We start from the raw sequence: 24,771 nt of genomic DNA on the forward strand, positions 1-24,771 counted from the left end.
TTCAAGGCAGTAACCACTCCCACAGGGGCAGGCAGGCTGCTCAATGTTTATCACTGCCACTGATGAACACAGAGACTTCCCTTTAGCCCAAGCAAACAATGGCCTCCAAGAAACTTACAAACAGTTCAGAACAGCAAATCTGTAACTGAACTTTTTTAAATCACAGAAAAGTGGGAAAAAAAGCAAGATTTTTTTTTTTTTTTTTTTAAGGAAAGCAGAGGTTGACAAGTATCAACAAGTTAGAACAGTGCAGTAAATGACCCCACACTTGAGTGCTAGGCCAGAGAGAGATAAAATGCAAGTTTTAAGAAAAAAAAAACGATTTTAAAAATAAGTGCAGGCAGGAAATTCAGTAATCAGCTCTAGGTTGTGTTCTAAATACAGTTACCAACACAGAAATCAAGTTTAACAAGCCAGAAAATGCTCAAAAGTAGGCAGCAATGCAGAAAAACTTAATAATCTGAAGCAAAATTCTTAAAATCTCAAAAGTGGCTCCTTTCTTCTCTCAGCGTTTTCTCCTCTTGGTGGGTGCTTCACCAACAGCCAACAAGTCCAAAAAGACACCAAAACCACGAGGCAATTGGGTTTTAAGAGAGGGAGATCAAGGAGTTTGGAATTGACCCAAAATGGCCAATACAACTACAGTTTCAAGGCAGTAACCACTCCCACAGGGGCAGGCAGGCTGCTCAATGTTTATCACTGCCACTGATGAACACAGAGACTTCCCTTTAGCCCAAGCAAACAATGGCCTCCAAGAAACTTACAAACAGTTCAGAACAGCAAATCTGTAACTGAACTTTTTTAAATCACAGAAAAGTGGGAAAAAAGCAAGATATATATTTTTTTTTTAAGGAAAGCAGAGGTTGACAAGTATCAACAAGTTAGAACAGTGCAGTAAATGACCCCACACTTGAGTGCTAGGCCAGAGAGAGATAAAATGCAAGTTTTAAGAAAAAAAAAAACGATTTTAAAAATAAGTGCAGGCAGGAAATTCAGTAATCAGCTCTAGGTTGTGTTCTAAATACAGTTATCAACACAGAAATCAAGTTTAACAAGCCAGAAAATGCTCAAAAGTAGGCAGCAATGCAGAAAAACTTAACAAATAATCTGAAGCAAAATACTTAAAATCTCAAAAGTGGCTCCTTTCTTCTCTTAGCGTTTTCTCCTCTTGGTGGATGCTTCACCAACAGCCAATAAGTCCAAAAAGACACCAAAACCACAAGGCAATCGGGTTTTAAGAGAGGGAGATCAAGGAGTTTGGAATTGACCCAAAATGGCCAATAAAACTACAGTTTCAAGGCAGTAACCACTCCCACAGGGGCAGGCAGGCTGCTCAATGTTTATCACTGTCACTGATGAACACAGAGACTTCCCTTTAGCATGCTCGACAAGCCACACTGCTTCGCAAGGGATGGCTTGCACCTGTCACCCCTGGGCTTCCGGATATTGGCCAAGGCTCTTGCCACCCCTATAGTGCCTTTTTTAGGCAAGGCTCAAATGACAAACCTACCTCCCTAGAAAACACAAGTGGAAAAAAAATAAGGGTAATGCTGCTCAATGCCAGAAGTCTAAACCTCAAGATGCACGCCCTTGAAGCCCTCCTCAGTATGGAGAACATCGATGTCTGTGCAGTGACTGAAACCTGGTTCAAGGCTCCTGAGAACACCCCAGCACTATCAGGTTTTACCTCATATCATGCTTTCCGGCCCCAAAACTTGGACCGAACCACAAAAGGAGGGGGAGTATCCATATTCATTAAAGATACCCACACCTCCAGGTTAGTGGCAACGCACGAAGCATCAGAGACCATCCAGGTGCAACTAACCATAGGCAAAACTGCCTTACAATTTGTAGCATGCTACAGACCACCCTCTCAAACTCAGGAACCCCACACAGCCTTCCTGAAGACACTGGAGAGTATGAATGTCTCTCCAAATACCATCATATTGGAAGACTTCAACTACCCAAACATAGACTGGGAACATTACTCAAGCCCAAACACCCTAGCCCAAAGGTTCCTAGAATTCATAAACTCAAATGCGATGGAACAACTAGTCACCATTCCCACAACAGGAGACAATATACTAGACCTGATCATCACAAACATGGGGACAAAATGCTCCACTTCGGAAGTATATCCCTCATTGGTAAGCTCAGACCATAAATTAATCTCACTGGAAATCCACATCCCGCCCCCACCCCCTGCACAAAAGACCACAATGAAGAACTTCTCAAAAGCCAACTTCACACTTCTTAAGACTGAAGTGGTATCCTTCAAGGTCCCTGGGCCAGTGGAAACCACAACCCACACTGCTGAATCCTTTACAAATGCCTTCTACGGGCACCTTCAAGAATGCATGGATCATGCAATCCCAAATAAAACCAAGACCCATTCCCCCAAAGGCAGGCGCCCGGTCTGGTGGACCCCAGCCATAAACAAACTTTACAACAGAAGGAGGAAGCTACTACATGACAGAGCAAAATCCCTAAAAAGGAACGCATCTATGATCAGTACTAGCAAAAAACTACAATCACTCATAAAATCATCCAAGGCCAACTTTGAGAGAAAAATCACAAAAGACAATCACAAGGCCTTCTTTAGCTATGTTAGAAACCTGGGTGGAAACTCCCAGATATGCTCAGAGTTAGTCCAAAATGACACAAAATACACTGAACCCACTGACATTGCCAACATTCTGGCAGACAGGTTCAGTGCAACTTTCTCCTCTCCCTCCCCCGCAAAAGGAGAAATAACTATCCCAGCAGAGTGTAGCCTCCGTAACATCTCAGATGCCCAGGTGAGAGCCGCCCTCTCTAAAGCTAAAAACACAGCATCAATGGGACCAGACGGTGTCCCAGGCTGTGTGCTACATGAACTCCAAGAGGAACTAAACCCACACATAAGGCTGCTGTTTAATCTTAGCCTTACTACAGGATACGTACCCAAAGAGTGGCGTACGGCAACAGTGGTCCCACTTCACAAAGGCGGTGCTTCTACGGACCCTGGAAATTACCGCCCCATAAGCTTGATGAGCCTGGTCTGCAAAGCTATGGAGAGGATCATTATGGAACTCAAACAAAGACATTGGGGACCTACAGACATTGGATCCTACCCAATTTGGCTTTGTCAAGGGCAGATCCTGCCTTTTGAACTTGGTCGACTTTTTTGAAACAGTCACTAAGGCCATTGATGAGGGTAAGGCAGCTCACACAGCCTACCTTGACCTTGCAAAAGCCTTTGACACAATACCCCACTCGGGCATCATAGACAAACTCACCAGCTTAAATGTAAACCCATATGTCATGAGATGGGTTGCAAACTGGCTCAAGGACAGAACCCACAGGGTCAGAGTTGCTGGAGCTATGTCAGACTCTAAGCCAGTCACAAGCGGTGTCCCACAGGGCTCAGTCCTGGGACCCCTCTTGTTCGGCATTTATTTTCCGAGGTACAGGCAAACATAGGAGGATTGTGGCTGACAAAGTTCGCAGATGACTGCAAACTGGGCGCCATAATTGATACTCCAGCGGACACAAACATCCTTCAGAGAGGCCTCATAGAAACGGATAATTGGTGCCAGAGCCATGGCCTTAAGCTGAACGCCAAAAAATGTATAGTCATACCCTTTGGGAAAAACAAGGTACCCACAAATTACCACACAGGTGGTAATCCATTAAGTACGGAAGAGGTAATCAGGGACCTAGGGACCCAGGTTGACAGTAACCTCTCATTTGACACTCACATTGCCAAAGTGGTTAGGAAGACCTTCTATATTGCCCACCTTATCATGAAGGGTTTCACATCTAGATCAAGAGAGGTCATTGTGCCCCTGTACTCTTCTCTTATCAGGCCAATGATTGAGTACAATGCCCCATTTGGGATGTATCTTACCCAACACCTGCAGCAGTTGGAAAGACCCCAAATGTTCCTCACCAAGAGGATAAAGGGTCTTAAACATATGTCATATGCTGCCCGACTGAAAAAACTCCAGCTCTATTCAGTCGCATACCGCCTACTCAGAGGTGACCTGTGCCTGACGTACAAGGTCATGTCCAATCCGGAATTAATGGACATGCTCCACCTCAGAAAATCCAAATCCATCAGAGCCACGAGAGCAAGAGACTTAATACTCAACACAGAAATAAATAGGACATGCTGGAGGGACAGATTCATAACCCAGAGGCTCCCTACACTCTGGAACAGAATCCCAATCCATGTTAGGCAGAGCCCCTCACTAACTCTATTCAAGAGAAATCTTGACAAGTGGATGGGAGATCGTAGGTTTACCCCGGGGGTCATCTCTGTGTCACTACTAGACAGAGGCACAGTAAACTAAACCCTAAATGGGCGTAGTATTCTCATCCTAAGGGGTGGTGAACACCACACACACTCTGGCTAGGCTTATAAATGCCCTAGGGCAGATAGCCTAGTACGAACCTATGAACCTATAAACAAGCAAACAATGGCCTCAAAGAAACTTACAAACAGTTCAGAACAGCAAATCTGTAACTGAACTTTTTTAAATCTCAGAAAAGTGGGAAAAAAGCAAGATTTTTTTGTTTTTTTGTTTTTTTAAGGAAAGCAGAGGTTCACAAGTATCAACAAGTTAGAACAGTGCAGTAAATGACCCCACACTTGAGTGCTTGGCCAAAGACAGATAAAATGCAAGTTTTAAGAAAAAAAACAATTTAAAAAATAAGTGCAGGCAGGAAATTCAGTAATCAGCTCTAGGTTGTGTTTTAAATACAGTTACCAACACAGAAATCAAATTTAACAAGCCAGAAAATGCTCAAAAGTAGGCGGCAATGCAGAAAAACTTAACAAATAATCTGAAGCAAAATACTTAAAATCACAAAAGTGGCTCCTTTCTTCTCTCAGCATTTTCTCCTCTTGGTGGGTGCTTCACCAACAGCCAACAAGTCCAAAAAGATGCCAAAACCATGAGGCAATCGGGTTTTAAGAGAGGGAGATCAAGGAGTTTGGAATTGACCCAAAATGGCCAATAAAACTACAGTTTCAAGGCAGTAACCACTCCCACAGGGTCAGGCAGGCTGCTCAATGTTTATCACTGCCACTGATGAACACAGAGACTTCCCTTTAGCCCAAGCAAACAATGGCCTCCAAGAAACTTACAAACAGTTCAGAACAGCAAATCTGTAACTGAACTTTATATACTGAACATGTATATAATATATATATATATATATATATATATATATATATATATATATAGACATAAACATATATATAATATATATGTGTGTATATATATATATATATATATATATATATATATATATATATGTGTATATATATATATATATATATAGAGAGAGACATATATATATAGGCATTATATAGATATCTATATATATATATATATATATATATATGTGTGTGTATATATATATATATATATATATATATATATATATATATATATATATAGACATATATATATAGGCATTATATAGATATCTATATATATATATATATATATATATATATACAAACAAAGAGTTAAAAGGTCACACTGAAAAAACTATGAGAAAAAAAACTAAATGAAATCTCCAGACAAGCTGGAACTTTCAAAGAGTGACCTCACAAACCTCCTGACATATATATATAGACATATATATATAGGCATTATATATATATATATATATATATATATAGACATATATATATATATATATATATATATATATAGGCATTTTATATATATATATATATATATATATATATATATTACATATAGACATAAATATATATATATATATATAGACATTACATATATATGTATATATATATATATATATATATATATATATATATATATATAGACATATACACACACACATATATATATATATATAGAGAGAGAGAGAGAGATAGACATATATATATATGTATATATATATATATATATATATAGACATATATATATATATATATATATATACAGACATATATGTGTATATATATATATATATATATATATATATATATATATATATATATATTGACATATACAGACATATATGTGTATATATATATATATATATATATATATATATACATGCATACACACACACACGTATGTTTGTATGTGTGTGTGTGTGCGCGTGCGTGTGTGTATGTATATGCATATAAAGCGTGAAACTTTTGTATAATTTTTTTTTTCAATCATAAAAAGACATAAAAGCAGAAAGTAAGGAATAACTTGCATATTGCATCACAGAGGAGATGTGCCGCAGCTGGAATGTAAACAGTAATGAAAGACCCATACATGAAGTACTTCAGTTACAATGCACAAATCGCAGTATTTATGTAGTGCAGTTTTGAAGTTATTACTGGTGAGTGGATGTGGAGTGAGTCTCCAGCACACGGATGCAAGCAAACAGAAATAGATGTAATTTTGAAGTGAGCAGACGGTTACTAAGCAGCTCTTTAAACCATTTCTTTTGGATGTTAACACAAACTGCATTAGTTTATCCACTGTATAAAACATATTTATAACGAGCGAGCTAATATTATAATTCTAAAAGTACAAGAAGGAAGGTTTTCATTTGTTACTATAGGGACCAGGCAAACAGCACTATCCCCCATGTCATTTTAGTAACGTTTGGACTGCATCGCATTACTAAAGAATTGGGAGTCCAAACCAGCTGAAGAGTGTCTCATATTCCCTCTCGTTGCTGAAAGTTGAGTCATAATCGAGGGCCTGGATTAGGTTCAATAGTTAGGATTTCAGAGGCTACCCCATGTTTTAATATACTACATGCTGCATCATGTTAAAGACAAACTCGCCACCACAACAAGTACACGGGGACAAAAAGAAGTTGTATACAGATGGTGCATACTCAGTCAGCCTTCATATCAAAAGAGTTTTACATAACTGCCTTGCTTTATTTTCTTTAGTAATTGTATTGTTTATTATGTAATATAAATCAATGATAAGGGTACTTTTTTTTTGGTTATCTGGTTGCTATAATAGCCAAGTATCTAATATACTAGATGGCATTTCCCATTCCTCTCAAATGTGCCTCGTTATGATCATAGCCGGCTTTAGGCACCAGCGAACCCTGCGGTCGCTGGGGGCCCCCTGGTGCTTGGTGCCCCCAACCACTTTAGATTATCTTATCTTGATATTTTGTAACTTGTCTGTCAAACCAGCAAAAGCTGGTACAGCAATATTGTATACTTAATAAACCAGGTGAGTAACAATAACTCTTATTTATTATCTCCTTCAAAATTCAAAGATCTTTAGTTATAATAAAAGTATTTTGTCAAGTAACAAACTTTACAATTCCATTAAATATTTTACCACTGACATAACCCCCCTGGCCTAGTTAAACTCTTCTGATGGACATCCTCTTCACTAAAACTAACAACATAGCCAGCTTTAGGTACCAGCAATATCAGTGGCAGGGGGCCCCATAATCATTCCTGACTGAGTGGGGCCCTATAAAAGCTGTTGTGGGTTAGGGAAAAATGAGGAGAAAAAAATGTATTAATTTCGATTACACTCTTTAACCTGAACAGGACTGTGATATGACCCTGTTAGGACAAAGCTGGTAATGAACATGAGCAAAGTAAGCCCTAGAGAGAGATCAGCAGCCCAGACTGACCAGTCTCAGTGCACATCTTGGAGTTTAAGAAGAGCTGATGCTTCTAATCTTCAGGGATGGCTTTTCTTTCAGGGAGTTTTGTACATACTGGCAGAACAACATATACTATAACGCTCAATGTCTTTGCTGAAGAATTCTGCTCAGTGCCAAAAATAAGAGCATAATGAAGTCTCAAAATGAGGAAGACATTTCAAATATTACTTTAATTCACTTACAAAGTTACTAGAATGACACATTTTTCATCAACAAGCATTTTTTTAGACAATAAGTATAAAACTCTGATGACTGGATTTATTGGCACAGAGCAAAATTATGAGGCAAAATCAGAGAATATCTGTGAAAGCAGGGATAGTGATAGGTACTAATTTACTCCTCAGTGAGGTAAATAAAAATGACTTATCCCTGCTGCTATTTGATGACTGCTAAACAGCAGTCACTGATCTTGTGTAGCAGTACTAGTGTTGTACATTGTACTGGTATTTGCTGAAATAAGTACAAAACTAGCATTGGGGTGTGTGTGTGTGTGTGTGTGTGTGTGTGTGTGTGTGTGTGTGTGTAACTAAAAAATATCACAGATTTTTTATCAGTGCACACATCCAATAATGCTGGGACACACACCTTACTCTTCTGGGTATCAATAAAAATGTAGCTAACAAGTGATGTACATTTCAAAAGTAAGGCATAAAATATGTTATAGAACATTCAGACACTTAGATCTTCTAGTAATCTGGTGGCCCCCACTCCCCAGACTGTATAAATGGATACAGGGTAAATGGATACGGGGGGCTCCCTTAATCATCCTTGACTGTGTGGGGGCCCCAGAAAAACTGTTTTTGCCTGAGGAAAAATGAGGAGAAAAAATTGCTTTCACTTTCCGATTGCACTCTTTAACCTGCATGGGGCTGTGATATCGCCATGTTAGGGTAAAACTAATAATGGCCTCTGACCTCAACCACACACACCCACTAACCTGGGGTTGCCACCTTTTCAAATTCCCAAAGTGGGACAATTGTGGTACAAACATCAGATTTTGCAGCCCAAAACATACCCACGGCCAGTACAAATAACAAAACTTCACTTTTTTGCCTAAATAAAAGCTTATTCTTGTAGCATTTTAGTTGCTTATTCTGTTTATTATAACATTTAGGTGTTTCAGATACAGAATAACTGTTTTATGCAACTATTACATAAAATATAGGAAATAATTTTGCCCTAAAATATCAGGACATTTGCCATTTTTTTGCAGGACACAACTGCCCAAAGAGGGACTGACCCTCGTAAAGTGGGACAGGTGGTAACCCTAACTAAACCATGCCTGCTCAGATGTTTGTGTACATAAATTTATTGTATGTTATGTGAGGTGCTGGGGATTGTGCAGTCATTGTTTCTTTTACTTTTCTAACAGACCTCAGAGGTGTACAAAAAAGTTACTTTAGTTGCTGTAGGGGTAGTGTACTGCTTGGGAACAGCAAAGTAGATACATTATTGCAATCATTATTTTTTATTTTTTTGCACTTTCCTCACAATCAAACTTCAGGCACATATATAGCTGGTTGCCATTGGGGTTAGGATTGAGGAATGAGTAGCATGCTATTTCATTCCAATCTAACACCAGAGGGATGCATTTTGGGGTGGATTAGGGAGGCAGGCAGTATTCCCAGACAGGATCTGTATATCCTCACAATAATTGGCTTAATTTATTCTGAGCTACTATTTTGTCAGCTTTGAAATGTAAGCCTTGGCTACAACTTATGTCTTCATTGAAAGAAAAAAAAATATCTTTCTTACTCATGATTTTTATTTAGGCCACTTTTGGATTAAAAGGTTGGGAAATGCTATAAAATGCATCCCAGAGCATCCAAACACCTATGGTGTATGCTTAATTGAGTTATTTCCTAAATGGTTATTACTGTGCTGTCTTGGTCAAGAAAGTATATTGAAAAGATGCGAGGACAACTAAAGCTGAACAGCAACAGTGAATTTTTTTTCCTTAATCATAAAAGGTAAAATGTGAGAAATGGGGAAAAAAGGTAGTGTGCATGGTGTGGGAAGCCCAACATGGGGAGATACAGAGGGGAGCTCTGGAGGATGTGTGCATGTTTTGTTTTTCTTTTGGGGGGGGCTGAAACAGCAAGCAGTGCTTGAGGCTCCATTTCACCTTAGTCCAGCTCTGTACATAGAGGAGTTATAATGTATCATCATTGCACCTAAATGCCAGTAATTGTGACTGTCCCTTTGTGAGATGGGTCAACACAGTGTGGTATGTAGGCCTGTTGTAAGTTCATTGCAGCTACAGGTCAGTCTGTGTGTACTAATCCTAAAAGCCTGCAGCGTAAACTAAAAGGATGGACTTAAGGGTTGGCAGTGACAGGGTGATACTTGGAGTGGAAGTACCCAGGGGGGCCCCAAGTTGACATTTGCTGGGGGCCCCCAAATTGCTAACACCGGCCTTGGTTATGATGCACATTTATTGTTTCAAGTTCTAAGGTCTGTGTGGCACATACATCTCCACCTCTCACAATGCACAAGAAATCTGGACAAAGCCTAAAATAATGGGAGGGTCCTCGAAAAGGTGGCAGATTTTAAAATATTTCTCTTATACACTTATGAAGTTCCCACAATAACATAATTTGTGTTAGCATGCATTTTCTGATGGATATGAAGTCTAAGACTGAAATGCTTGCCATTATTTATTATCAACTTTTATCCTCAATTGTTTGCCATAAAACCACAAACTTTATGAGGAACACGATAAAAATATGAGACAAAACTCTGGACATTCTGCGAAAACTTGGATAGTTGAGAAGTATGGTTTTGCACATTCATTTTTGAAGAAATATTTTAACAAATACCCATGGTAGATAATATTCGTAATGCTAATTAACAAAACTTCCGGTAAGCATGAACTGACATTTAAACATGATGTAAACTTCCTAGTTAAACATTTTAGTAAGATTTTTTTGTTGTTGCCTTTTTGCTCCGCCTTAGGATAGGTAGAGTTCTACACTTTAGGCACAATAGGTCGTGGTGGTCTACGCAGATTTCCCTTTTTATGTAATTATTTTTTCATGTTTCAAGAATATAAATCTTTTATGATAGAGAACCAAGAGGCGGCACTAAATTCTGTAAACCATATACAGTCAGGGAAAACAGCGAACATGGGAGACAAACTGCAAAACTCGGCACTTCAGAATACTTACCTACCGATATTTTACCTTAACGGTTATATATCAGGAGGGTTTTATATGCATTTTCTAATTTGTCGACTCTAAATTAGTCCACCTTCTTTTGTTATAAAATACACATTTTAATGAACGGCAAACAAAATTCAGAGATCAAGCTAGGGTTACCACCTGTCCCTCTTTGGGCAGTTGTGTCCTGCAAAAAAATTGAAAAAATAGCAAATGTCCGGAGATTTTAGGACAAAAATATTTCCTATATTTTATGTAATAGTTGCATAAGACAGTTATTCTGGATCTGGAACACCTAAATGTTATAAGAAACAGAATAAGCAACCAAAATTCTACAAGAATAAGCTTTTATTTAGGGAAAAAAGTGAAGTTCTGTCCTTTGTACTGGCCGTGGGCATGTTTCACCTGGCAAAATCCTGACGTTTGTACCAAAAATGTCCCACTTTGGGCATTTGAAAAGGTGGCAACCCTAAAAGAAGGGTACATCACTGAAAACAATGACACTCAGAAATATACAAGATAACTCATCTCATGGTACTTAAAAGCTCTTACAGGGGCATTCGATCAATAACGCTGAGCAAAGCAGCATAACATACCGAAACAATAAAGGTTAAGATACCTGCCGAATGCTTCCTTCCGTAAAGCACTTCAAACAGCTTCAGTCTGATAAGACGTAGGTATTTATCAACAGACTACGTCGTCTCTCCGCCCCTCCCCAGTGTTACACCCTTCGGCTCAGGTTTCGCTGGGGGCGGAGCGAGACAATAATTGAGTTGATGGGGGAGGAGCAGGTGGGAGAAGTGGGTGGTGTACTTGAAGTTGTCTGCTTTCTGACTCCGAGAAAGCATAACTGCGCAGGGCGCCGGCAGGGGGAATAAGCTTATTGTCGGGCAGTGTACAAGGATTGTGGGCGCTTTGTGGGGGTCATTCCAAAGACAGCGAGCGTGGCTCTAGTGGCTCAGCTGCCAACTTTAGCTGTAATGGTTCGTTGAGCCCGGCTTGTTGAGTGTTTGTGTTTCCAAGGTTGGCTTCAGACGTGGAAGTCCCGGAGCACCATCTCACTTTTTTGTAATGCGCCTAGCACGGGAGTGTTGGCGGCGACAGCGGCAGTCAGCTGCACACACAAAGGTTTCAGCATCTCCGAAAGGCACTTTCGTCTTAATGAGAGTTTTCTGAATACTGGTACATCTGTGGACTTGCCTGGACCTTCATTTGGGAACACTAATATACTTTTACTGATTCTTAACCGCGGCTTGTTGACACCTATAAACAGAAGAAAGCACCCAGTACATAAACACGGGAGCTGTAAGAATGGGGCAGCGTGTTCGTTTATTATCTGTTGTCAACGCATGCTGTTTCCTTTTGTGTCTTGGGGCACTTCTGTCTGGTAAGTAATTATGAAAGGCTGACTGAGGGGGTTTTGCAGTGTATTACCTGTTCACGTATTAAGTTCGGTTCTACCTGACTGAGAGTGATATATAAGCCAAATTAGAATCTGCCTTCAATCTTGTGCATTCACTAGTACACATCGGCTGTTATCCTCCCACTCAGATGTACTAAGCGGCTCCACTGATTTTTTTAACTATTATATTGCACTGATTGCAAAAATCTCCTCAGGAATCAAATAGCAGCTGTTCGTAAACACGGAGTGCCCACCTTGACTGTCTATTTGTTAGTTCTTTGATCCTATGGAGTAGCATACTTTCTAGAACATTTCTTTCATCTGCGCGTTAATACGTTTTCAATTCAAAACTTCACCTCTACATGTTGGCTTGGTATTAGCTTTGCATGCTGGCTTGCAGTTTGAGTCCTGCTGTCAAGAAATTCGTGTCTTTTGGTCCCATGCAAGTCGATGTGACACAAATGCTCTATCATTAACGCACCCTTTTCTTTTGTAAGTCAATTACACTGTGCATTTTGCTGATAGATGGTTGTATGGGTGGGTAGTAGACTCATGTATTTTCTTTGGAACACCAGTGTGTACTACAAGGGAGCATATTTTTTCCGGTAAACCATTGATTCCACATCCCTGATTTATGGTGGCCTGTTTAGAGTGACTTAAAACAGTGTCTAGTAACATGAGAATTTGAAATAAATGCCAATACTGTGATCAAAATAACAGGAGTTTAGTGTTGATCAGTTCATTGCGTTACTTCATGTCTCAGTGGTATTCAGAATAATGTGCAGCTTGGGGGGGGGGGGGGTGATGATGATATTACATGTTGCATTAACTGTTTGTCAGAGCACTTGAGATATTTGTAGTCAGCTGGCAGTTTAATTAACTGGTCTGTTTATTAAGATTAAGTTGTGAGATTTCATGTTATGCCTCTGCTTATTGTTACATCCCCATTGAATAACAAAAGTTGACAACTACTCTGTGGTGCATGTTGCACTCCTCAGTAATAATCAAGTTATAACAGGGTATGCAATAAAGCTTTTGTTTGTGGTTAGATTCTGTAGGTGTGGTGAGCTGTGGTGTTCCAGAGCTGAGAGACATTCCGTATGCTTCATTGGAGTACAGCTTACCATTTTGAATACTGTGGATACTCGGCACTGGAAAGCTCCATTGTAGGGGCTTTATTTAAAAAAAAAAAATTGTGGATGGTTTATTAATACATTGAGCTCTGGGGATAGTTTTTATACATAAAGACATCTTAGAACTTCTCAGTATTGTAGGTGAAATACAGAATTTTTGAACATGTTTTTGTTTTGACATACCAGTGTTTGATCCTTAAAAGAAAATATTTTTTACGTTTTCATTGTCTTTTGTTGCTACTGATGTGATTTTAACACGGAAGGTTGAGGATTTTTTTTGTCATTGTAATAAATGTCATTTATGTGATGTACAGTATGGTGCAAGTTGTTGTTGGAGGTGGTGTTTTGTTTATTCATATAACTATGCAGTTAACGTAAAATGCATACAATTGGACTTTAGGAGCTGTTTTTGCCTATTGCAATCATAACCAGTAAAAACAATGGTGGCTAATGTAACAGCTGATAGATGCCATTATGTCCAGTTTGTGTGACTTTTTTTTGCTATTTGCTTTTCTTGTAGTTACAGCATTCTTTTATGTTCTTCAAGCATTCTTTTCCTTTATATTTGTAACTGCATGTACTAGGATTTCTAAAATTGCAAATATTTGTTTTAGAACAGTTTATTTCTTCAGTTTTGCTTTTAAGAATTAGAAAAAAAATAAAAATGATTAGTAAAAGAGGCCACAAATTTGGGATACATTTTGAACATTAGTGATGAATGTTAGTGCAAAGTACATTATTTTCCTCATTCTAATTCTGTTTTCCGAATAAGAACTCTAATTGTGACTGCGGACCTCACAGAAGAGTTAGCAAAGTTCTGAGGCATGGTGAAGGATGTCCCTGAAATACAGAGACCATTGGGAACTATGCAGTCCAAAGAGACCTATTGTAGGACCGTCGCTTACAAAAATCATTGTTTTTTGTAAACTTATTGTGTACAGGTCATGAAGATAGATCATGCTGCAAAACGAGTGCAAGCTGTTAAGAGAGGAGTGGCTTATAGGTTCATAGGTTTATACTAGGCTATCTGACCTAGGGCATTTATAAGCCTAGCCGAAATGTGTTTGCTTTCTCCACCCTTATAATTTAACTTCTAGAGCCTCTGTCCAGTAGCGCCACTGGAGTGATCCCAGGTGCAAACTTACGGTTTCCCATCCACTCGAGATTTCTCTTGGAGGGCCAGCGAGGGGCTTTGTCTTACGTGAATTGGGATTTTATTCCAGAGTGTGGGAAGCCTTTGGGATATGAATCTATCCCTCCAGCATGTCCTATTTATTGCTGTGCTGAGGTTTACGTCCGAGGAGCATGTGGCTCTAATGGATTTGTTTTTTTTAAGGTGGAGCATATCCATTTAATTCTGGGTTGGACATGGCCTTGTAAGTCAGGCAGAGGTCTCCTCTGAGCAGGCAGGCGGTAAGCAACTTGAGTTACAGTCATGCTAAAAGTATTAACGTGTAATACTCTGACAATTGGCATCAGATAAAACCCTGTCCATTGGAAATCCTGCTAAATTGTTCAGATCTGACTTTTTTTGTTTTAATAACATCACAAAGGCAAATATCTTTCAGTTTGCTCTTAATACTCACTACATATGCCACCACTGTTAAGTATCTCCCTTGAGTTTGATCAGGTTTGGGCATGCCTGACACGATTGACATAATCAAGATACAATTTGTTTGAATATCTTAACCTTGACTGTTGGGTCTTCTACTTGATGTAATGAGTTTGCACACTTCGTGGTTTGCAATAGGTTATGAATATTTGCTTAGGCAGAGTTAAGCAATGAAGAGTTAATAAATATTCATTACACAAGACTTCATAAAAGCTGGAATGTACATCTTTCTTAACCCCCCCCCCCTTGTAATGTTCAGGTATTGAAAACTGTTATTGCAAATTAAACTTGCTTTAGTCCTTACCAGGTCATACATGAAAATAGGACCTCTGGCTTCCATGTGTGTGCATAATTCTGATGGTGATCTTGGAATATTCATTTAATACTATTATAACTTGCATATATGTATCTTGGTTCTAGCTCTGGTACAAGTCTGACAGTACCAGGCATTTTCTAACCTGAAGGAGTTCATATTTATTTGTCTTGTAGATATTCAAATAAAACATGTATTATTATTACAACTCTAAGCCTATAAACACACAAAATCTGAAAAAAAAAATATTGGGAAAACAAAAGCCCAAAATCAGGGCAAATTTTAAGTATTGTTCATAAAAACAGACATTTCTGGAACAGGGTTTGCATTAGCATGCATTTTTTGAAGGCTATGAAGTCTGATGAAAGTTGAATGTATGTAATTATTTAATGACGTCAGTCTCAACAATTTGTTAGAAAAACACTTTATGAGGAACGGACCAAAAATTTGAGGCAAAAATCTGGACAGTTGACAGGTATGATTATCATCTATAGCACCCTATAAATGTTTGTCGCATCCTGTCACAGCTTGTGAATTGTTGGGTCTTTGCATGTCTTCATACATCATAAAGACGAGTCATTCCCATCTCCTGTTTCATTTGTTTGCTTTCATACTTGCTGGACTCTGTTCTGTAGCAACACAGTCAAGTGGTGTCTTGCTATACCCTGAAAAAAAAAATCAGTGTACTGAACATGCACACAATCCTATTGTCACTTGCAAAGTTCTGAATCTTTGGACTGAAACCTTAATCAAAATTGTGGAATGTAACTGCATAATAACGGTACAATTTCTTAACTCTGGGTGCTGAAGTCAAGACAGGTTTATGTAGAGGTTATCCTCCCTGAGATGCACATTTCTTTTCTAGTGATAATTTGGATGTTGAAGTTGAAAAGAAGTGTCAGTGGCACAACAGTAAGCACTCTTGTATTTGATGCACATCTGTTTCCACACCAGGCAGATCAATTGCTGATACGACAGTTTGGTAAAAAGAACACTGCAGTCACGAGTTTGCCATGTCTTGGATATGTTGAACCTGGCCCCTGTCTGCTTGAGTTGGTTGTAGCTCGGGTAGATGTGAAACAAATATCCCACCACACCTAATGAATGGAATAGGGGAATTTCCCTGATGCCCTAGCCAAATTTCCCCCTAGTAGTATAAAAACATCTCGGGTCACCCCTGAAAAGAGATTTCCAGCCTAGTGAAACTAACCCAGTCAGCAAAAGATTTATAGAGTAAAGTACATTTTTGCAAAACATTGTGGCCATTACTCAAGTCTTGTTAATGGATACTGATGGGCTGTATGACCTGTAATGTGTCTCTAGTGTTCATGTAGCTGATGAGTATTCATAATGTATGAGTGGCACATCACTAAGGGTATGAATAATTTAGGACTTAGCCAGTATTTGGGCAGGGTTTGCTACTGTGCATTGGGGGGGGGGGGTGTAATTTTATTCTCAACCAGCAGCTTCTCTTTAGGGGTGACCCACTGTGATATTCTTGCTGACTAGGGGAAATTTGGTCACGATGTCTGGAAAATTCCCCTACTAAGTGTCATGGGATCTTTTACATCCATATGAGCTATTGCCATCTCAAAAAGATGGTTATTTCACTTATTTGCATTTGTTAACCAGAAAAGCTCAACTAGGCAATGCACAATCCCTTTACAGTGAAGACTGTTAGAGAAAAGTTCAAAACGTTTTGGAATTGAATAGTAAAATATTTTAAAGCACACAGTAATAGGCATTTAAAGCTGGTTACAGCACACGTCAGAGTAAACTTTGTCAGTTTCTAAGAGTACAAAATTTGGATAGCTAAAGCTATACAAAGTCAAATTAATTCAACTAATACAGAGATGACTAAAATCCATTGGTATTAATATGATATGCAGAATAAGGATCCTCACAATATATTAAAGAGAGCCTCGTAGCAGAGGTTTGTGTTTTGAAGACTAGCCAGGTGTGGTAAACCAGTTGGCAAATGTTTCTGCAAAGCTACCTTTACACTTCCTCATTCATGTTGTTTGTACCGAGTACTTGTGAAATGCATTAGCTAAATACAATTACAAACCTTGTAAGAATAGGGTTAATTGTTTTAAATATATTTCTCTATTTGTTAATGGCATTATGTGTAATAAACACATTGATACTGATGTCGGAGAGCACATATTTGTATCAATTAATAACTATACACAAACTGGACATGTATCTGTTATGATTGATGTGGGTGTTGTCATCGATGCACTGTAGTGTTAAACTGGCATATTCTGAGGATAATGCATACTGATGCATTTAATAAGTGTAATGCAATCAAACAACTAAGGTTTCAGAGGTATTTCTTACAGATAAATTCATGTATTTTAATGCATCATTTGATAGTAAATACCGCTGTTTCTATACTATTTGGGTATGTTCTCATAAAAAAATGTTGCTTCTTTAGTTTGGAAAGGTTTTCTAAACTAGTCACTGTTATGAATCAGTAATGTAAATATATGTTCTGTATGGAAAAGTGTGTATTGACATTTTATTTATAATGAGTTGATGGAGAAGGAATTGAATATAGACTAGGTTATACAGATAATTTAACCTGGTGTGCAAATGTGGCAGGCCAAGTAAAGCAGAAGCACCCCAAATGGCCAGCACTTTATGTTGTCTTTTGGCTTTGCACTGTATAACTGCTGTCTTTATACCTTCATGCAGCAACAGCGTTGGCAGTTAGAAGCAGTTGTAGATTATTGTATAATATTCCTAGATAATTTCATGAGACAAAAATTACAAATATAATGAAAACGGGCTCCCTTGCTGTTTCTGTGTGTCAAATGCCTCTTCACAGTTGCCTTTGCTATAGTTAGTTAGCAAATGTATGTCATTGTTGATGTATATCATTCATTCTTGTGCATTACTAAATGTTTAAAAATGTTTGTAATATTTTGGAGCTTTTCTCTCCATATCTCCTCTTAAAAGTTTTTCACTAAACCCAGTCAGAAAAACCCAGTAAATAAAAGCAATATAAAACAAAGTTGGTAAATTATAATATACTAGTTAAATTTTCAGGAAGTTTGTATGATATTCTCTAACCTGGTTAAAAATAATCATAATAAAACATCTACCTTACACATGTAGGCTAAAAGCCCTGTCCCTCTTCTCTGTTTCATACAAACTTCTCAGAGGTGACCTCTGTCTGGCATACAAAGTAATCTCGGACCCCACCTTGATGGGACTGCTACAGACGGTCTATAATTCCTGGGGTCAGTGGAAGCCCCATCTCTGTGAAAGGGGATAATGGTGGTATGTTTCCATTCAGCTGGGATGAAGCCAGTGCTTTAGACTGTGATTGAAAAGAGTACCCAATGGCGTTGTAATTTTTGTTTGAGTCCATGTAGGATGCAGCCTGGGGTGTTGTTAGGTCCCATGGATGCTGATGATTTTTTATTATTGGTTTTAGTCAATCCATTTTTGGGAGGTTAATGCCCTAGCTGTATACAGCTGTTGTGTAGTCCCAGACTCTGCCTTCTTTTTGTCCCTTTCACACGTATATAGTTGTCGTACTCATCATGACGTCCTGTTACTTCCTTAATGAAAATAAGTTACATTTGGTAATATAGTTTTGTTTAATTAGTCCATTTAAACAGGTTAATACATGGAAACTTTTTTTTCTCAATGTATACTAGTCGAAAGGACCAAATTTCATAACTGAATAAGATACAAACATACAGCTAATTATGAAACAGACCACAGTATATAGGTACTGTTAAGACAAAACTAAATCACAGCTAACATTACACACAGCAGGCCCCTAAAACTTCATAATGCTAAAATCATCACATAGTGGTTAATGCCATCTGTCTGTATTAATGTAGATATTATCCAGTTGCATTAGTCTGATATCCATGTTGCTCACTTGCCAGATTGTGCATCTCCAGGTAACATCCATCTGTCTATATCTTGGTTTAATAGAAATGCATGTGACATTTAAATTGAAAATAGAAGCAGCACTAATATCTGTTCCATGCCCATATCTGCGGTGTCCTGCAACCAGTAAGTATATTTCCAGTGCCTTGTTTTTATATATCCTCATTGTTACTTGTACGTGCACAACTCCTGGATTATAAATGCCATGCCTTACTTTCTCATGGAAAAGCACTGTGTCAAATTCTCTTCCTTGTCCTTTACCTCTCCCTCTTTTTCCTTCTACCTATCCTAAAACATTCTTTCTAACCTCTTAAAACTAATCCTGATTTCCTCCTTTTTCTGTCTCCTTATTCTCTCTCCTTATCCAGTTAATTTCCAAGTGTATTTCACAGCTCATTACATGATGCTACTATTAATTAATGATACTCCGTTTACATTTTTGTACATTTGTTGATTACTCGAATACCTCTGTTTACTGTGTTCTTTATGTAATGTCATTTTTCCACAGCTTTCACCCTACTCCTCTGCTGAAAAGGGGTAATTTTCTGCCCAATTGGAGTGTCCTGGTAAACAAAAACAATAAATTGAATGCTTGTCTTCCAGCTGCTATAGCTGGCCTTATGTTTACCAAAACCTATAGGCACAGACTGGCAGGTGCAGGTAGCTTGGCCACCTACTGCTGCCTCACCTCTGCCTGTTACTTGTACGTTAAGCAGTGGCCTGTTTCCTTTTATGCCTTCCAAGAAAAGAAAAATGAAAACTATTTGTTATAGTTGCATGTCACCATCGATGTTTATTATCACTCAAGACCAACCCTGGTAGAGTTTTTTTGTAGGCTCTAGAACAGAAGCGGCTTTTAAAAATTGTATAAAATATTGCATGAAAACTAGGAATCAATCGGAGGAGATTAGAAAGGATCTAGAAAAGAGATTGTATAAGCAATTCACAAAGTAACAATGGGGGATATATGTAAGACTCCCAAATATGCAGTAGAGTCTCTAGAAGATTTAGGATATTTTGCTTGGAAGTGTTTACATCGGTATTTTTATACCCAAAGTAGATGCCAACAAATTTTTTCCTCAGTTACATAGCAAATGTTGGAGGTGTGATGGGGAAGAAAGAGGTAATTAGGAAAAAAATAAAATTAAATTTGATCAGAATCACCTTGTTTGCAGCCTTACATTAATTGGATCACATTGTTTCTGGCCTTGTATTTTTGAATCCTACACCCATATTTTTGAATCAACAGTCAAGAATTGTGCTTTATCGAATTCTTGCCTGTCTTGTTTAAAAAAAAATACTTCTAAACTTGCTTCTGGTATCCATCTCTAAATTGTACTTTCCTTACTCCTTTGTTCTTAAAATACTGCTGTTTTAGATTTTCTGCATTCTGTTTTCGTTTTATTTGATTTGTTTTTCTTTGGGTAGGGACAGGAGATTTTGGAACATAAGGGAAGGGAAAGTAAGCAGTTTGCTTCGATTTCTTGAATATGAAAGTTAAGCTGATAAAATGTGTGCATAGGTCTACAGCTCTGTGATCCTATGCCAACAAAACGTATAATACAAAGGAGTATGCAGTGTTGGTGGCCCAACAAACTAGCACACTCCCCTTTTGATGCAGAAGGCTGTGGGTTCTATTCCAATACCATGTAGATCAGTTCCTGACACTGCAGTGCAGTATAGGGTGTGTGTGTGTGTGTGTGTGTGTGTGTGTGTGATTGCTACACTCCTGAGTGTGTTGTACTTGGGGTCTCAGTTTAACATCTTAGCCAGTCTGCTCAAGTTAGTGGTAGCTCGGGAGGGTGTAAAAGATCCCACAGCATCTTATCAAAAAGAGTAGGGAAATTTCCCAATGCCTCAGTCAAATTTTCATTCGTAGTATAAATACTATCTCTAGTGTCCCTAACAGAGGCCACTAGCTTAGTGGGACTAACCCAGTCAGCAAAGGATAATTCAAATAAAAAGAACTTTATTTCACACCCAGAAATGTTGTAAGACACGTGCCTAATGATCTCTGTTTTCTTCAGCTGGATATTTGTTGGAGTTTGCACAATATTAACACTTAAATCCTTTCTAGAATATATGACATGGGCTTCCAAGAAGGTATGTTCATTTGGTAATGTTTATCAGCTACTTAAGTTATACTGTCATGTGCCTTTTAAAACCAATTTAATTCCACCGTCTTTTGTGGTATGCAGGTTTAGTTTAAATTGATATTATTTCGCCAAATAGTTTAACTGGGTGAGTGCATGCCTTCTTGTGGACCCTTTTAGCACAGTTTGTGTCACAGGGGCAGGAGTGGCATTCGGTGTTAAGTAACCAGTTTCTCAAAAATCACCCATGTCTAGTTAGCATATGTTGGGAAGCTGGTATGAAACCAGAGTGTCTTGAAGACATGAAATCAGATGTGAGGAAGAACCAAAACTCAATGGGTGAGGTTCAAACTCTTGGTACTAAGGCTGTGACTAAGATTATAGCAGTGCTAATTACGGTTTCACATTTAGATGTTCAGGACTGCATTGTAGCCTTCTGTTGAATTACTATATGCCAATTTGCCTGACAAAACCTAAACACTGCCAGGTGCTTTTCTACTCCCTGTAAGTCTGTAGGAGTGTCTCTGATGTCATACCCATCATTTTGTGTGTTGCCGGGTCATGTGTTCAACTTCTAATCTAAGAGGAAATTGTGAAGTTCATTACCTGCTTGTTTCTTTATATGGTGTCCTTATTGTAACTTTCAGCTACATCTTGGCAGATTAGTACAGATTTAGGATGTATATTGCTGATTTTGCTTTTTTGATTACATCTTGTACAGTAAAGCTAAAATCGCAGGAGACAAAAAACAGAAATGAGATCACCCAGATGATAAATATATAAAGTAAAAAGACTCCAACAATTCACCTGATGACAACACAAAACTGTTACAGTAAACCCACAGCAACTTCATGAAATTTAAAATGTAAAGAAATTCCTGAGGTGGTTAAGTAACAAGATATTATTTTCCACATTTTTCAGTGTAAATGCATTAGTCATATGCAGCCTCTGAGGCATGTGCACCAGCCCAACTGTAGATGCATTAGTAATCGTATGAGACCTCTCTAACATTCACATCAGTGTCATGGTAATCATGTTAATAGCTGTAAACAGCTTCCAAAACACAACCATCTGACTGTAAAATCCTTGAAATGCTACAGGATCTTCTGCCTTGGCATCTGCATATGCTGTGCACAATCTTTTTTTAATTATTTTTTTTATGAAAACATATACAGTGAGCATAACCGTGATAATCGACAGGTAGCAGTACGACCATTGAATACGTTGCGGATTAATAAAACATAAAAGCAAAATGGTGAAAACTATTTACACATATGCCAAAAATCCATCCTTAATTCTACATGCCAAGTTCAAATTAGAATGTGTTCAGAAAAGGCTTTCCAAAATTCTGAAAGTGGGTGTGGGATTTCTGAGTGTAGGTTAAATATTTGTGAGCTAGGAGGGGTTTAGTAGCTAATTGTTTTAAACTCTCCCAGGTGAGTGATGCTCTATCCTTCCAATGTAATATAGTATTTAAGTAACAAAATTAGTGTTATTAATATACATGTTTGTAGTTTAGTCAGGCCAGCGAGGGTGATGTGTGGGAGAGCTAGTTTCCAAGATCAGCTTGCTTTTTCATAACCAATTTTCTCTAGTTGGACTATAACTGAGCACCATAGCTTATAGGTGCACTTGTAGCTTCAGAAGATGTGGAGTAGATCAGCCTTGTGATTTATCACAGTAGGGGAAAAATGGAGAGGTTTTTGGATATATTTTATTTAGAATGATTGGACTAAGATGGGCATTATATCGTATCATAATCTGTGCATATTTAAGTTTTTTTAAGGGGAATAAGTTTGTAGGTAAGCTGGATTGCCTGAAATATTTGTTTGTGACTGAAGGATATATTTCCTTCCAGTAACTAGAATAAATAACTTTTTTGCGTTTTGATTGATTAGAATAAGTTTGTAGTAGTTGGATAACTTTTTTTTTTTTTGTTTCTTGTTTGAGGATAGGAGGTGCCATATGGTTTTGCAGGTTTGGATGTCATTTGCGTTGATATCAGGATTGCCTATGATATATCGGCTAAGGTCTGGAATTTACCTTAAAATGATTGCATAGCTTTTAGGGGGCTTTGTGTTCTCATTTCAGTAATAGGATTGTTCTTGAAGGGAAGTATATCAGAGATGGTTAGTTTCTTGAGGAGGAGGTAAGTGTTCATGTTCATTTTAAGATTGGGGTTAAGGCGGATTGTTTGTAAGGAAGTGAATGCATAATATAGATTTAATGACTTGAACATCTTTTGTATGATAGTGATTTTATGTTTAATTATTGGGCGTAGTTTAAGATTTTCTAAATTCTCTGTGTAAAGGAAAGGGAGGGCTCTGGGGATGACAGTGTTTTGATATAGTTGTGTAATAGTTAGAACCACGTTGGAGACCATTGTTATGGTGAAGGGGTGTGGTTGGCTGTTATTAGTCTATTACAGTTTATGATATCATAGTAGAGTTTATAGGTTCATACTAGGCTATCTGCCCTAGGGCATTTATAAGCCTAGCCAGAATGTGTTTGGCTTTCGCCACCCATTTTAAATTTATTTTGCTATGCCCTTTTTCGAGGTTAGTATACTGTGCCTCTGTCTAACAGTGACACAGAAGTGATACCCGGGGTAAACCTACGATCTCCCATCCACTCATCAAGATTCCTCTTGAAGAGAGTCAATGAGTGACTCTGCCTAACCTGGACTGGGATTTTATTCCAGAGTAAAGGGAGCCTCTGGATTATGAATCTGTCCCTCCAGCATGTCCTATTTATTTCATTGCTGAGGTTCAAGTCTCGAGCGTGAGCTCGATGGGATTTGGATTTTCTGAGGTGCAGCATGTCCATTAATTCCGGGTTGGACATGGCTTTATACGTCAGGCACAGATCGCCTCTGAGCAGGCGGTATGCCACTGAGTAGAGCTGGAGTTTCTTTAACCGGGCAGCATATGACATCTGTTTGAGCCCTTTGATCCTCTTGGTGAGGTACTTTTGGGGTCTTTCCAGTTGCTGCAGGTGTCTGGCAAGGTACATCCCAAAAGGGGCATTGTACTCAATTATGGGCCTGATGAGGGATGAGTAAAGAGGCACAATGACCTCCCCTGATCTAGATGTGAATCCCTTCATGATTAGGTGGGCTATATAAAATGTTTTTCTAACCACTTTGGCTATGTGGTTGTCAAATGAGAGATTGCTATCAACTTGGGTCCCCAGGTCCCTAATTACTTCTTCTGTACTTAATGGATTACCACCTATGTGGTAATTTGTGGGCACTTTGTTTTTGCCAAAGGGGATGATTATACACTTTTTGGCATTTAGCCTGAGGCCATGGCTCTGGCACCAGTTGTCTGTTTCTATGAGGCTCTTTTGGAGGATGCTTGTGTCGGCTGGAGAGTCGATTTATGGTGCCCAGTTTGCAGTCATCTGCGAACTTGGTCAGCCACAGTCCTTCCATGTTGGCCTGTACCTCCAAGAAAATGAATATTATGTAAATTCCATTTACCTTTTCTA

General features: G+C 38.4%; 1 protein-coding gene across 1 annotated transcript in view; it reads left to right on the top strand.

Moving 5' to 3' along the window:
- The first annotated feature begins 11,649 nt into the window (after nucleotides 1-11,649).
- IGSF3 (immunoglobulin superfamily member 3) overlaps nucleotides 11,650-24,771 on the top strand; it is a 1,951,941-nt gene continuing 1,938,819 nt past the window's right edge. Inside the window, exon 1 of the mRNA XM_044071533.1 lies at nucleotides 11,650-12,207. Coding sequence (XP_043927468.1) covers nucleotides 12,132-12,207 — 76 coding nt within the window. The 5' untranslated portion in view covers nucleotides 11,650-12,131. The remainder of the gene's footprint in view (nucleotides 12,208-24,771) is intronic.

Source organism: Protopterus annectens, chromosome 5.part0 (assembly GCF_019279795.1).
Source record: "Protopterus annectens isolate FY-2018-M chromosome 5.part0, PAN1.0, whole genome shotgun sequence".
Classification (NCBI taxonomy): Eukaryota; Metazoa; Chordata; order Ceratodontiformes; family Protopteridae; genus Protopterus; species Protopterus annectens.